The 16,314-nt window shown below is 45.6% G+C and overlaps 1 protein-coding gene across 2 annotated transcripts in view; it reads left to right on the forward strand.

Annotated features, from left to right (window-relative positions):
* The window catches only part of WNT10B (Wnt family member 10B), a 228,657-nt gene that overhangs the window by 196,413 nt on the left and 15,930 nt on the right, over positions 1-16,314 (forward strand). For both annotated transcript variants that reach the window (XM_078685835.1, XM_078685830.1), the window contains exon 4: positions 5,395-5,771. In XM_078685835.1, the coding sequence (XP_078541961.1) occupies positions 5,395-5,771 (377 nt within the window). The remainder of the gene's footprint in view (positions 1-5,394; positions 5,772-16,314) is intronic.

A 16,314-nucleotide genomic window follows, 5' to 3' on the forward strand; every position in this document is an offset into this window, starting at 1 on the left:
TAAATTCCCCCGGCACCCCATAACCCATACCCACCCAGAACCCTAAAATTGCCCGCTGACACCCCAAAACCCACACCTTCCCTGAACCCTAAAATTACCCCTGGCACACCAAAACACATACCCACGCTGAACCCTAAAATGACCCCTGGCACCCCAAAACCCATACCCACCCTAAACCCTAAAATTGCCCCCTGGAACTCCAAAACCCATACCCGCTCAGAACCCTAAAATTAACCCCTGGCACCCCAATTTGTAACCCAGCATGAACCATAAAATTACTCACTGGCTCCCTAAAACCCACACCCACTCTGAACTCTAAAGTTACCCACTAGCACCCCCCAAAAAAAAATGAACACTACAAACTTACATTACACTTGCATATTTGGAGGGGACTGTCCTCTTTGACGTTTCTATGCATGTAAGTCAAGAACAACATTCACAGTAACCTAGATATGCAGGCAGTATGTAATGATGTGCTGAAAAATGCATTAAAGTTACTGGAACTTACATAAAAAACTGCTGCCTGCTCTTCTAATACTATACTGTGGAGTCGGGCTGATCAGCAGCACTGCGTCCTGGCATCCAGCCCCTCGAAGGTCTCAGAGTAGATAGGTCTCCTGGATTCTCCTTGCCTGGGTCCCCTCTGCTTCTTCGCTGCTGCCCTTGGATGCGAAAATAGAAAGATCCATGGCCCTGTTCACCATTGATCTAGTGAGCAGTGCAGTGGATGTGAATTCCATCAAAGTGCACAGACAGCAGGGTGAAAGGGATGGCCAGTGCAGGTGACGCTTATCCTTTGTAAATTAATTTCTGCTGGCGTCATAGCCCAGGGTTTGCTGTCTGTGCACTTGTATGGAATACACATCTATACAAGTGCACAGACAGCACACCCTGGGCTATGACGCCAGCAGGAATTCCCATACAAAAGAAAAGCGTCGCCTGCACTGGCCATGCCTTCCCCCCTGGTGTGCACTTCACACCCCATGCTTATAACCCATCAAGTGCTTAGGTGAAATCCCTGCCTTCAGGCAAGGATTTCACCTCGGCGGCGCCACTCTAAAGGAAATCAAGAGGTCAGGGCAGGGGGGTTCACTCGAGGAAACTGTTCAGAGGCTGGCTGTCTGGCTCGGGCTGCTGGGCCTCTCAGAATGCATAATAAAAATCACATTCTCGGCTCCGATGCGCAGCGTTAGTTAATGATTTCAGTGCGTGTCATCTTAGCCCGGGCAGAGGAGGCGACGGGGGGGGGGCTGAAGCCCGGTGAGCCCAATGGGTGTTGCGCGCCTGCTCCTAACCTGCGCTGCACCGCCTCCAACACCACCTCAGCCATGGCGGCTTCAGGCGCAGCTGTAAGGAGATCCTTGGCTCTTTCAGAGTTAAGCAGCTTCATTACCGGTCTACCCACTCGGGAGGCCCCTTTCTTCAGCTTGCCATCATTCATTTTTGTAGTAGAATTACCCACATAAGCTGCTACAGAAGCACGTGTTACACGTCCACCTTGTGGAGCATTCAGTTTAGGAGGAGCCATAAGCGGCCGAGCCGATAAGCCGGGGCTGTTAATCACCAGGCAGAGCAGACTGCTCTGACCGCTCCGACGATGCAGGTAGCTTCGGATGTCTCCGAAAAGAAATAGTTGCCAGGATTCAAATTGAAGCATTTAAAGCTCGAAAAGTAAGCTTTATCTTCACCACTGCATGCCGTTTCCCAGTACGGGGTTCAATCTTTAGCATTCAGCACTGCGGAATGTTAGGAGCTCTCGTCAAGCACGGCTTCTCACGGCGGAGTCAATCTGCCATCTTCCTCTTATGTTACGGAAACCAGGAGCGGTGACCACCTAAGACTACATCGCCTCTGATATGCATCTGGGCAGTCCTCCTGAGCAGTCGTGGCTACTACCACTACAGAGTGGCGGGGCGGCATGGCAGCAAAAGCATCGGACGGAGAGCAGGGGGATTGAATTTTAAAAGAACATATCTGTTCCTACACCCGCCTCGTGCTTCGGTCCCCTCGCAGTCGCTGGGGCAACAGACTCCCCATCCAATCCAGATGCTGCTCTCATACCATGAGAGAAGCTTCGGGTTTAGCCTCATCTGTCTGGTTTTACGCTCGGCTCAGGTACAGGGAGTCTGTGACTTTCTCTAACCCGGCTCATGAATACAGTCAGGTTACAGAAACCTACGTGCGGATGTCTGTTTGGCGGACCTAGGATGGACGGCTTAAGAGACATGCACACTTAAAAGTACACAACATTCCCCCCATTGGTCCCACTCTGCCCCTCCCTACACGTGCTGGCTCAGAGCCAGCAGCTGAAAACTAAAACAGTAGTAAACTACTGTTTTATTTTTCAGCTGCTGGCTCTGAGCCAGTGAGGTGATGCTCCTCCACCATTGTGGAAGAGCCACCACTGCTCCTAAGGAGGAAGCAGTCCTTTTCTCCAGGCACTCTTGCACCCAGGCAAGGTGGGAAATTAGCTATGCAGGAGGTGTATACCACCAGCAAGGCTGGCCCCACCTCTAGGGTGGGCAGCCTGCTCTGTACACCTAAAGTTGAATTCTGGGCAGAAATAGTCTGTTCTGGGTAGAGAAGGTGACCTACACCACCGGACTCCCCAGGCTAAGTAAAATTGATGTGATGTTTTTGGCCTTTTCCTGGGGCCTGCATTACCGTATCACTATAAGAGCTCCAAGTAACTCGCCCTGCAAGAGACCGACTGTCACTAGTGGATTTTGCCATTGACCGCAATGTTATATTGTCTATGTATTTTACTGAATTGATTGAATATTGCTACAAAAATCTATAATTCTGGTTATATGTATGCTATTCCATTCCTTTTGGTGTATAAATTAAGATAAGAATACATTCTATATAAATTGGTGTTGGATTTCTCCCATGTTGGTACACATGTTCCTCTATTAAAGCTTGACTGCCAGGGCCGGGTTGGGAACCACAACCGGCCCTGGCAAAGTGCTCGGCCGCCCCTCCCCACTCGGGGTGAGGGGGTTGGAGATGCCGCCGAGCTCTTTGCCGGGCCGGTTTTCGGCCGATTTTGGTACAGGGCTATGCTGCAAAAACGGCCCTGTAACAAAAACGGCCCCCAGGGGCCCAAAACCGGCCCCCACCAGTGCGGCACACCGGGGAATTGCCCGGTGCCCGCTATGGCCAGTCCGGCCCTGTTAACTGCTCTTTGCCACTCTGCCAGGACTGAGCTAAGGATTTATTAGTGTGAATCCGAGGACCATCTTTGGGGTATTGTGATTGTATTACATGGTAAGGCTTCCCAGCCATACCACATAGTATTCCACTTTCCTACGGTGGCCTGACAATACAAGGAGGAGCACTTCTGTATGGGTTTTCTCATGCAAAGGCTGATTTTGACTGGCTGGACTTGGTTATTGTGCAGTAACCTGCCCGATTATAGACATCGTGTAAATAAGCTCATACATGGGAGAGATATTGAATGCAGCTGATAGAGGGGAGAGGGTCATGCCCATAGCTCGAGCCTTTAAGGGAACAATCTCTATACTGCAAGCATCAAGCCCTTTAATTAAAGGCACAGACACTCATTATTTCATTTTTACCAAGCAATTGAGGAGGGGGAGAGATGGGCCAAAATATGGGGACATGTATGGATTTTATTTAATGTATACAGCCCAACAGATAACACCCCTTGGGGGTCAGTATAAAGTTTTCCTCTCAAATGTGGATTACACTACCACAAACCAAGCAGTCTACCTGCAATTAATGGAGGGAATTTCTCACTTGAGAAGTTGTAGAGACACACTTCTGCCAGATGCAGACCATGGCTCAGTTGACGGAGCGCTAGAGGTGCTTATACCTGTGGTCATTTGAGGGTTCTGCACAGCAAAAATAGGAGTACTACTAGAGCAAAACAATTACAAAATACAGGCTAAGATAGCTGTGGCTTACAGTTGCAAACGTTTGCCGCCAGCAGAGAAAATGTGGAGGGCTTGATGGCCAGTCGTAAAGCTGAAAGAATGGTACAACTCAACTCAGCATGAGCAGTGCTCCAGAGAGAGAACACATTGTGTACAAGAAGGGACATATCAATGGCAAGGAAGGCAGGGGCTATCTTCATGTGTTGGTGCCAGGGAGAGAAAAGAGAGAGAAAAAAGAGAGAGTGAGAGAGAGAGAGAGAGAGAGAGAAAGAGGAGAAAATGGTGTATAGAAATGCACAGAACACACTTGTGGAGAACCCACGAGACACAGGTGCTTGAAGAGGGAGCAGAGCTTGCCTTATTGTGTCCAGGATGACAGTGAGAGAGGAAAGAAAAAGGCACAGCAGTCCCAAAATTGTGTATCGCCTGAAGATAAATGTAGAGGAACGGAAAACCCACAAATGTATTCAGGTCAGAGGCCCGATATAAAAAAAGAAATCAGTGACAGGGCCTTTACTATTGAGTCAATGATCGTTAGTTTGAACGAGGAGAGAGCACATGAAAATGGATGAAGGATCAGCAGGTCACTGGAAGGAAGGCTAGCACTTGGGGTTGGATGGAGGGTCATCAGACCACCAGAAGGAATGGTGATAAACAGTGGACACTTTGGGGTTAGCTAAAGAATCATCAGATCATGGAAGGTGGTAAGGAAGGATAAGACACAAAAGATAGGGTGGAGGGCCAGCAGGCCATTGGAAAGAAAAGAAGAAAGGCCAGGCACTCAGAGCTGCACCCAATAGGTCACTGGAATGAGTGAAAACCAAGTAGGTGTATCTTAGAATGGGAAGACAGTTAGCATTTCGGCTTAAGGAAATGAGGCAAAGGCCGAATAATTGCGTTTGGGTGGAAAACTGGTAAATCACTAGAAAGACGGTTACGATGGATGGGCATGTGGACTGTTCTCGTTGGCAAGCAAGTCACTAGAAAGAAGGGAGAAGACCATAAGCATATAATATAAATCGGAGTGGTTAGGGATTCCAGTGAGGAATGTTTAGAGTGTGTAGGACTGCTCTTGATGGAGGATGGAAGATCAGAAAGTCACTAAAAAGATTATCAACGGTTAGGGCGCCTACTCTTGGTCACAGCAACAGTAAGTGCCTCAAAAAAGCATGAGTGAACCAGGACCTTCTGTAGAAACAACCTTCATCATGTCACCAGATGGAAGAGGAGTGAAGGGGAAGGAAGGGCTCGGCACTTGGAGTTGGAAGGAGCATTAACAGGGGGCTCTGAGGTGATATTGTCCAGCAGCTGCAGCAGGTGACTGGCTGGAGGGGAAACGAAGTCATAGCAAATACAGCTGGGTAATAAGCAAGTAGTTAATTGAAAGGGAAGTAGTTATAGCATTTGTGTTGAATTAAACACCCAAAGACAAATAGTAAAGCATTGTCCTTTGTCTTCCTTTGACCATCATTAATGTTTAACTCTCCTTTGTCCCTAGGTTTCCGTGAGAGTGCATTCACCTTCTCACTGCTGGCAGCTGGTGTCATGCACTCAGTGGCTACAGCATGCAGCCTTGGGAAGCTGCATGGCTGTGGCTGTGAGGGAAAGCGGCGTAGCAATGAGGAGAAGATCCGACACAAGTTGAACCAACTGCAGCTACAGGCTCTGGCTAAGGTGAAAGGCTACCACCCAGATCTGTCACCATTACTCCGTCAGCCTGCAGAACCCAACCCACAGGATACCTGGGAGTGGGGAGGCTGCAGCCATGAACTGGAATTTGGGGAAAAGTTCTCGAGGGACTTCCTAGATTCCAAAGAATCCCCCCGGGACATCCACGCCCGAATGAGGATTCACAACAACCGTGTGGGTCGAAAGGTAACGTGGGCTTTAAGCTAAAGGGTTCTGATGTCACAGAGTCTGTAAAAGTATGGCCATGTGGAAAGTATGTGATTCTGCACTATGTATCAATCAAGCAAGCAATCAATTAATCAGGGCTTGTATAGCAGGGCTACTCACCCGTGAGGGTCTCAAGGTGCTGGGGTGGAATTGGGGGGGGGGGGCTGCTGCTCCGTGTGTCCGCTGGGGTTCAGCCGAAGAACCAGGTCTTGGGATCCTTCCTGAATTGGTTCAGCAACAGGGATTGTCTGAGGTGGAGAGGCAGGGTGTTCCAGGTCTTGGCAGTGGGGTAGAAGGATCTCGCTCCAGTTCTAGTCTTGTGGATTCAAGGGACGGCGGCCAGGGCATGTTGAGTGGAGGTGAGGTGTCTGTTGGGTACGTGGAATAATGTAGTTGAGCTTATATAGCGCACAGCTAAGAGGCTGTCGTTCAGGTATTCTGGTCCTGCATCGTGATGGGCTTTGTAGGCATGCATGAGGAGCTTGTAAGTGATTCTTTCGTTGACTGAGAGCCAGTGTGGGGTTCTTAAAAGTGTGCGGTGATGTGGCTGTGGTGGGGGATGTCGAGTACCAGTCTGGCTGCAGCATTTTGAACTTTCTGGTGTTTCCTGAGGAATTTCTAGGTGATGCCGGCATACAGTGCCTTGCCATAGTAGAGTCTGCTGCTGATGAATACATGGGTGACAGTTTTCTGGATTTGGTTGGGATCCATTTGAATGTTATTCGAAGCAGCCAAACCGGGTGGAAGTATGAAGAGGAGACGGCGTTGATCTGAAGGTTCATTGTGAGCGAGGTGTCCAGTATGATGCAGAGGTTTTGTGCATAGTCAGTGGGGGTGTAGGGGGGTTCCCAATGTGGTGGGCCACCAGGAGTCATCCCAAGCTGAGGGGGTGGGTCCCGGGATGAGGACTTCAGTCTTGTCTTAGTTGAGTTTTTCATCCCGGTGGCAAAAGCCTTCATCTCGCTGGCAGTTGTGGGTTTGTTGGTGCGGGAGAGGATCAGTAGGGTGTCTTTAGCGTAGAGGACGATGTGGAGTCCGTAGTTCCTGACGATGGCCATGAGTGGAGCCATGTAGACGTTGAAGAGGCTGGGGCTGAGGGAGGAGCCCTAGGGTACTCCGCAGCTGATTTCCATGGGTTTGGAGAGGAACGGAGGTAGTCTGACACGCTATGTTGACCAATGAGGAAGGAGTAGATTCCGTCCAGGGCCTTGTCGCGGATGCCGGTGTGATGGAGTCTCTTGATTAGGGTGCAATGGGAGACAGTGTCGAAGGTGGCAGAGAGGTCCAGAAGGATGAGGGCTGCGGTATTGCCCCAGTCGAAGAGGGAGCGGATGTCATCACTGGCGGCAAGAAATGCGGTCTCGCGAGAAGTGGCGTGGTTGCTTCCGAAGCCGGATTGGGAGATGTACAGATCATATGTACAAAATATATATTCTTTGGTGACAAAAGTGTTTCTTATCTGAGTACTTGTCTTCGGTTCTGCAAATTCAGCCCCACCAATCTTTTACTTACGCAGCAGAAAAACTCACATTATCACTTATTTTCAAACAAAAGGTCACACGGAGCCTAAACAGGAATTTCATCACCTTAGCCTGCGCATCTTTTTCATTTTCGAGGTGGCAGCTTGTTTTGGTATCTATTAGTCGTAGGTGTATATTCATTATGAAGCACCAAAGATAAGACATTCTCATTTGATTAGTAGCTTGATTGTCCTTTCCCAAGCTTCATAGTCTTCCGCTGTTCCGCTGCCAGGAATAAGTCCATTTACATTTTTACCACAAGAAGTAACACCCATAATGCTTATCTCTAAGGTAGCCAAGCATGGTGGCTATCTTGGTTTAAAAAACACTCTTTTTTTCAGGGTCTTCTGTAAAATCCTCTCTTTTTCCAGCACTGGATTTCTTATGGATTCATATGCTTCAATTATTCACCATCATCAGGCTAGGAATCATAGGTAATTAATTTTCTGCATCCTGGGATCTTCATTGATAGTCATAAGCGTTGATTAATTTCCTGCGGTCTGCGCTGACCCCGTAACACCTTTTAAATATATATAGTCCTTGGAGAAATTAGCCTTGTAGAATGTTCCAAATTCAAGTTAATTTCCGATGGATGTTCAGTGTTAGACTGTCAGAGATGTCACTTTCTTTCTGACTGCTGGAAACATGTGATGACACTGATCAGCTCTTTGAGTGTACTTCACCTGTCATGGAAAAAGCTAGTTTTAGCATAAAGAGCATGAAGAGAAAATGCAGCGTGATAGGCTTACACTGGGAGAAGAGAAAAAAAGATGCATGTTCCTTTAACGACCTGAGAGACACCCCTACCCATAATGCCTTATACTGGCAGTCTGCCTGTGAGAGTCAGTTCTTTTTTTATCTGTACTAGGACTCATATGTCCAAACAGCCAAGGAGGAGGGTAGGTAGTTTATGACTCCAATGAAGATACCTATGATGCAGAACTAGGCCCTGTAACCTTTCTTCTGCATCATAGCATCTTCATAGATAGTCATAAACATTAAATAAAGTAGCAAGCATCAGATGAACCATTTCTGTGGCTGTCCTTATGCTATAAGAAGATAAAATACCACACTCCAATGTAGAAGAAAATCTGAGAATATGGTCTGTTCCAAGGGAAAGGTCGCTCATCTATTTAAAGAGGTTCCTAAGTGTTTTGTGGCAAACCCTTGCTTCAACTTGAGTGTCTGTGTCTAGACAGTAGTGTCTTGCAAAAGTATGTATTATTCTCAAAGTGGCTGATTTACAGATATTTTGGATTGGGACTTGTTAGATGACAATGACAATGAAGATTGTGAATGCCACAGCTTTATTTGTCACTATGAGAGGTCAGTATGTAATACCCTTCAATGCTTCCCAGAAAAGATGTCTCAAGAAGACAGGCAGGATTTCCTAGAGGTAAAAGAGCAAATGATGGTCTTCAGTGAGGTCATTAGTGCTGCTATTGATTTAGTGCACTCGGCTGCGCTTTGCTATTGTCGTGGTTTAGCCCTTCGCCATTCTTCATGGCAGCGTCTTAAGTGCCTAAAACCTGAGGCCTGCTAGAGGAGAATCCTTGATCTTCCATTCTCTGGAACCCCTCTGGAGTTAATGCAGATGATGAGATGCAGTATATGAAGACAGAACCAGAGGCAATGAGGGTGTGTGCTTGAAAAGTGTAAGCAGTACAAAAACACACCGGTACATACCATATGGCAGACACTACCAACAGCATAGGGTTGAAGTCCATCAGTGGCTACAGCAGTTCCTACAGCAACCTCAACACCAGAGATCTCTCCAACTTCATAAAAAGCAAGAGGGATCTGTGGAAAGCAACTCCAGCTGCATTAGGAAAGCCAACCGAGCAGTGACTCCGTTCTTTCCACACTTCCGTTCCCCATTCCAGTAGGGGAAAGCACCAGCAATCATCTAGATGAGTGGAAGAAAATGGCAAATTTGTGGAAAAATGGGTATTCTTTGAGGTCAAAATCATCACCTCTTTCCATTCCTCTCAGGAAAAGATTCCAATACTGTCTAGAAATGCTTCCGTTGAAAATGAGTACTCTCCAAATCAAAGAAGCAGTGGAACCAATCCCTCCATTCCAAAACTGAAAAGGCATGTATTCCTGTTACTTTCTGTTTCAAAAGAAAGGACCAAAAATGGCATACTACCCTATTCTAGATCTCCACACAATGAACCATTTCATATAGCAAAAGCAGTTTTAAATTTGGTGCTTCACCAGATTTACCCATAGCTCTGTCAAGAGAATTGAATGTGTACCATACATTCGCAAGATGTATATTTTCACATCTCCATCATTTTGAAGAATCACACATTTCTGTAGTTTCTGGTAGGAAATATCCATTACTAAGTACTATCTTTCAGCTTTAAGTCAGCACCACAAACTTTTTCAGTGTGCATGGCCGCGGTCGCAGTCCATGTCAGAAAAATGAAAATCTTCATCTAGCCCTATGTGAACTGTTGCTCATAAAAGCAGCAACACAGCTATGATAACATGGCACTTTTAACACTTTAGCAGCTAGGACTCCTGTTCAATCCACCCATTACCTGGGGACAATCATAGATGCGTTACCAGCAAAATTGTAACCTTCACAAGAGAGCCGGTGCTTTATCTTTCCTAGGTGTCAGAAACTTCTAAAATTAATCTTCTGACTGCCCATCAGATTTCTATTGGACTTGATGGTGCTCTGTATATTTCTTATTCCGAACCCTCATCTGTGGATGAGGCTATTGCAGCAGTGCCTGGAAGACTAGTGGTATCAGCTTTGAGGTGAATGGGAGGACAAGTTAAGTCTCTCAGGTGCTGCAGTTGACTCCTTTCCATGGTATTGCTGATCACCAAGTCTCCTGATGGTTGTTCATTTCCAATTTGAGGCTCTGTCTCAGAAAATCATGACAGATGACTTTTTGCTGGATTGGAAAGCCCACATGGAAAGATTTCAGGTTCAAGGTGCATGGCCAGCAAAAGAATAGGCTTACCATATCAACCTTCTAGACTGAGGGTGGGCCAGCTGGCCCTCCAGTCTTTTCTACCAAGTTTCATCTTCGCTGCTTGTTCAAACAGACAGTACAATGACAGGCCATACTTTAGATGGGATTTTTTCAAACAATCCCAATCTGATATTTAGCAAGGCTGAACCTATGACCTGGTCAGACCATGGAGCTGTGCTATTTACCATCCTTAGTCCACTGGTTAGAAAGAAGGCGAGAGAGGGACAATCATCCAGGATGTGTAGGCCCTGGAAAAACACTGATGGGACAGCCCTGGAGGGCTTGCTGATAGCGTCCAGGCCACTCCCACAATCTAATGTGAATAAAGCTTCCATCGAATACACTGAATGGCTTGATAAAGCATGTCATAGGTTAGTTCCACCCAAAATTTGTCGACCCACTAGGTCGGTACCCTCGGCCCCATGGTACTCGGCAGAGCTAAGAGAAAGCAAAACAAATTGCAAAAAGCTAGAAAGGATTTGGCGAGTGAACTATCACAAACCAGACAAAGAGAGACTGAAAACCAGCCTTAGGTCATATAAAGAACTCATCAGGAAAGCCAAGAGCGATTTTTACACAGAGAAAATCGAGAAGGCTCAGAACTCAGCAAAGGAACTTTTTGACACGGTGGTTAGTTTAACCTCCCCGAAATTGGTGGTTGTTCCCCCCAAGATCGAATTCGTTCAATCACTGGCTGACTTCTTTTTAAATAAAGTTCAAGCTATTTTCTCCACACTGGAAAGGCAAGTAACTCTGAGTAGGGCAGAGGATCTACAAGGTGATCTCCCGGCCGGGACATGGGAGGAAACTTTTGAGGCCTTTAACCCAGTAAACTCAGATGAGGTCTTAAAACTTTTGATGGAAACCAGGTCAGGCTCACCTCATGATCCGTGTCCGACGTCAATTGCAAAGTTGGCAGCTGTCACTATTGCAGACTCTCTAACCGGTATTTTTAATCTAATGTTCGAAAAAGGTGACTTCCCCTCAGTATGGAAGCGGGCATCCATCAGTCCACTACTTAAAAAACCCTCATTGGACACTATGGACCCGAACAGCTACAGACCTATTGCCAGACTACCCCTACCTGCAAAACTGGTCGAGAAAATCATGAACTCCCAGCTCTGCTCCTTTCTTCGTCACGCTAAGGGTCTAGACCCGACTCAACACGGGTTCAGAGAAGGACACAGCACCGAGACCGCCCTGATTAAATCAACAGAGGAGATCCGGAAGGTGCTTGATGATGGGGGCCAAGCAGTGCTGATCCTCTTGGATTTGACGGCGGCCTTCGACACGGTTCACCACGCTTTGCTGGTGGACTGGCTGGAGGGCTGCGGGATCCAGGGGCGAGCACTTAACATCTTGAAAGCCTTCCTGAAAGACCGGGTACAAGTGGTGGCTATGGGGGACATTGAATCAAGACCTTTCGAACTCCCCGGGGGGGTCCCTCAGGGATCCTCCCTTAGCCCCACTCTGTTTAATATTTATGTATCTTCTCTTGCTCCGGTGATTAGAGCTTTCGGGTTTGAATTAACTTCGTATGCTGACGATACCCAGATTGTGGTCTCGGTGCATCCAGAGAAAGAGCTGGGGGTGGCAGCCAGGTTTCAGGAATGTATGTCTGCTGTCAGTTCTTGGATGGCTAAAAGTTGTCTAAAACTAAACTCCTCCAAGACTGAGGTGATCGTCTTTGGGTCCAACTCAAATCTCTGGAGTCCAAGATGGTGGCCAACAGATATGGGGGACCCGCCAGTTCCAGCTCAGAAGGTAAAAAATCTGGGAGTCGTTATAGATAGCCAACTCTCTTTCAAACCCCAAGTTATGGCGCTGACCTCGTCCATATTTTGGCTCTTGAAAACCATCAGGAAAGTGTTCCCCTTTTTACCGGAGGGAAGCAAAAAGACGGTAGTGACGGCACTTGTTCTGTCGCGCCTCGACTATTGTAATAGTCTTTTTCTAGAGGCCCAACAGGGAGTCTTGAACAAGCTGCAAGTCCTTCAAAATGCTGCAGCCCGCCTTATTGGAGGTCTGCCTAAATTTGCCTCAGCTACCAAGGAACTGGAGAAATTGCCTTGGCTCCCGATGCGAAAGAGGATTATGTTTAAAGCCCTCTGCATTGTCTTTAAGGCACTGCACTGATTGGGCCCAGTGTCTCTTCAAGATCAATTCCAATGGTACAGACCTGAGAGACAGCTGAGGTCTGCCAGTATGGGACTGGTAAAAATACCTCGGATCAGGAAGGCACGCTGGGGGGGCAGGAGTTTCGTCCGAGGAGCGACAAAGGCCTGGAACTCCCTCCCCCTGACCCTTAAATCATTCACCAATCTGTTAGCGTTCAGAAAACACCTTAAAACATGGCTTTTCACCCTTTAACCGGGTATTCTTAATCTCAGGGAGTTACCACTTCAGCGCCAGGACACCGGTTGGTATTAGTGCGCTTTATAAGTGTTAAAAATAAATAAATAAATAATAAATACAAAAACATTGCATTACATCAACAAACATGGAGGCATAAAATACAGAGCTCTGTCTCTAGATCCCCAAACATTGTGGAAGTGACTGATTGCAAAGTACCTGCCTATCACAGCAGTTCACATGACTGGCATTCAGAATTCAGTAGCGGATTCTGTCAACAGAAAAATGCATGTTCTGTACAAAATAATTTGCGAGTGGGGCTTTTCAGATATTAACTTATTTGCACATGCATGCACAAACAATACCTAAATTACACAACCAGGTTCTACAAACCAGGAATACAATGGGATATTCTTTGGATCAGTTGGTCAAAAGCATTTGCGTATGCATGGCATCTAAATCACTCATTCTGTTGGTACTCATCAAACTGCTAAAAGACAAGGCGGAGATGATCTGCATCACTCCAAAATGGCCATGGCAGTGCTTGTTCGCCGACCAACTACACCTATTGGAATAACCACATAGGAGGCTGCCATCCAGTCAGGATCTTCTAATACAAATTTAGGAGCCTGATCCTGCCACAACCTTCTGTCATTGAGCTTGGCAGCCGTGCTCCAAAACATCAGCAATATGGTCATTTAGCTTTTCAGAAGACTGTTTGAACATTTTATGGAAAGCCTGAAGCCCCCGCCAAAAGAACATCCTATTTCTTTAAATAAAAGAGGTTTTTTTAATCTGGTGTCTACAAAAGAATTTTGATCTATTCAGATGTCAGGAGGAATTGGTACGCCTATACCTTCTTCATTTACTGAAGTCTGGGCTGCAATTTTCTTCTATAAATATATACTGAGCATCCATTACTGCTTAGAGAAAAAAAAACCTTAACACACCTGTACTCTTTTTGAAGTACCCTGATGTTCAAGACTTTCTAGGAGGACTTAAGAAGGTGTATCCTCCCTTAAGGAAACCTTCCCTTCTCCGGAAACTAAATCTGGTTTTGTCTAAATTAATGTGTCCCCTGTTTAGGCCTATTCATAAAGCTACTCTTCGACCATGTTTTAGCCTTGTTGGAATAGGCCATTCACAAACCAGAAATATGTTCATGCATGACAGAAACAGAGGGTTTGGAGGAAGGGGAATGAAAAGTGTCACTCACCCCAAATAAGGACTTTATGGCCTCAGTTGTATTGTCAGCAGTGGTGGAAAATGGTGTTCACTTCCAGGGGATTCTTATCAACAGTCATAAGCACTGAATAGTCCCACCCACACGCTAGGATCCTGGGGCAGTTTTACAAATTATACATATATGCATATAAATTGTTTACAACAGTATTTTACATATAAACTAAAAGAAGGCTCAAATGGGCAGATTTAATCTAATTTTCATTTTAAGAAGATCAATTACACAAAAATGAGTCTCTGAAACCTCCGGAAACTGAGAGTGAGATTGCAGTCTACAATCAAGAATCCAAAACAAAAGAAATGAGGTATAGAAAAGTAGAGCTCTGAGGTATCCCACTTTGCATTTGATATATGACAGAAAATCTGAGCTATGAAAGTTGTTGAGGAAGTTGGAGTTCAAAGTCTCTTCACCTCATTGGCTAACGTGGAGATGCAAGATTAACCAATGTTAGATGCATTATGTGAATATTGCTAATGAAGGAATAGTTACTTTCCTGCAATGCCAGTGTACCTCCAAAGGGATCTTTAGTATAGTCATAAACACTGAATTGTTGGAAGAGTGCTCCTGGAACATTTATATATTCATGTCCCAGAACAAGTTTTCCCTGTGCAATTTTCCATAGGAAACAGCTGAACGGAATTACAACAGCTTTTGCAGAAAGCTAGTTTTTCATCCAGAAAGTGTGATTTTGGTTATTTTGTGTAAATCCGTTCAGTAGCTTTTGAAAAATGAAGCTTCAAAATATATGTATGTTTCACTCCGCAGATCCACGGTGGATCCTTCGCGGTGGATCCACGGATCCTCTCGCACTGTGATTGGTGCACTGCAATTATTTGAAAAACAAATTTGAAAAACAGAGTAAAATGTAATAAACAAAATAACACCAAAATGACAAAGATCGAATTAGGGGAATCAGAGATATCAAGCAACCCAGGATCAGTTTTGCCCTGGTTATGGGCTCATCAGCTGGGTACAGCATGATTCCAGTGACACAGTGTGCACGGGACCCACGTCTGGGTATACCCATGCCACTTATGGTGGTACATGAACTACACATAAGGTGATGTGAGGAATGCTTGCAATGTGTCTAACCACTTTATTTAAACAAAACAAGGGAACCCAGGGCGCAATATGCTAAGGACCTTGGGTAGGTACTTAATTTTTAAAGACAGTGGTCCTTAGACAAGAGGAAGATTTTAGGAGAATGAATATAGACCAAATGGAACTATATTTTTATAAGAAATGTCCAGCCGGACAATTTATTATCTTGATAGAAATAATCACAAAACGATAAAACACAGAGTGTGATAGAAGCGGGACACCAGCCGATGTCCGACTAACACACTAGGGGAACACAAACAAAAAGGGAAAAGTAGTAGGCAATATCAGGTCATCTGAATATCGTAAATCATAAAACAGATAATCCACAATATACACATATGCATGAAAGATTTGTGTCAGCTATGCATTTAGTGCATTTAGGTCGACGACGTTTCGAACCTTAAACAATATCGGTTCATCCTCAGGACAAAGAATAATTGCCTAAAGAGTTAACATTCACAGTTGTCCCCACGGTGGAGTGAGGCTGAAAGGGGTTCAGCACGATCCGTGGATCCACCGCGAAGGATCCACCGTGGATCTGCGGAGTGAAACATACATATATTTTGAAGCTTCAAACTCGATATAGGGCTGTATTCAATGGGTGAGTCCAAATCTAGACTCGAGTGGATCAGCAGGGAAGATGCCCTCGTTTAGAATTCTGACAGTATAAGGAGCAGGTCCGCAATGGGGGTCCTTGCAGGCGTGAGGAAAACGAGGGCATCTTCCCTGCTGATCCACTCGAGTCTAGATTTGGACTCACCCATTGAATACAGCCCTATATCGAGTTTCGTGCTGAACCCCTTTCAGCCTCACTCCACCGTGGGGACAACTGTGAATGTTAACTCTTTAGGCAATTATTCTTTGTCCTGAGGATGAACCGATATTGTTTAAGGTTCGAAATGTCGTTGACCTAAATGCACTAAATGCATAGCTAAAAGTTAGGTGGAAGGTCGCACAGCTGAATGTTTTTTTAAAAGTTCAAATGAAAGAACGTTTTCTTTTTTGTGTGGTATGCAGCCTGGGTGGCGTCTCCTGTCAAAGACGTCGGAAAATATGCAAAGAAGTGCTTGCAATGGACATTACAAGCATCCCCCGGCGCTCCGCTCTATGATCAAATTAAACAATTTTTGAAGAAAGATTCATACAAAGTTTTTGTTCGAACTGAAAAATCTTATTGTATTTTCATAAGTTCAAATTTCAAAACATCTCGTGTTCAGTAAATGAAGTTCATTGAACAGTAGAAATAACCCAATAAATGTCCAATGCATAGCTGACACAAATCTTTCATGCATATGTGTATATTGTGGATTATCTGT

Source organism: Lissotriton helveticus, chromosome 1_1, assembly GCF_964261635.1.
Source record: "Lissotriton helveticus chromosome 1_1, aLisHel1.1, whole genome shotgun sequence".
Taxonomy (NCBI): domain Eukaryota; kingdom Metazoa; phylum Chordata; class Amphibia; order Caudata; family Salamandridae; genus Lissotriton; species Lissotriton helveticus.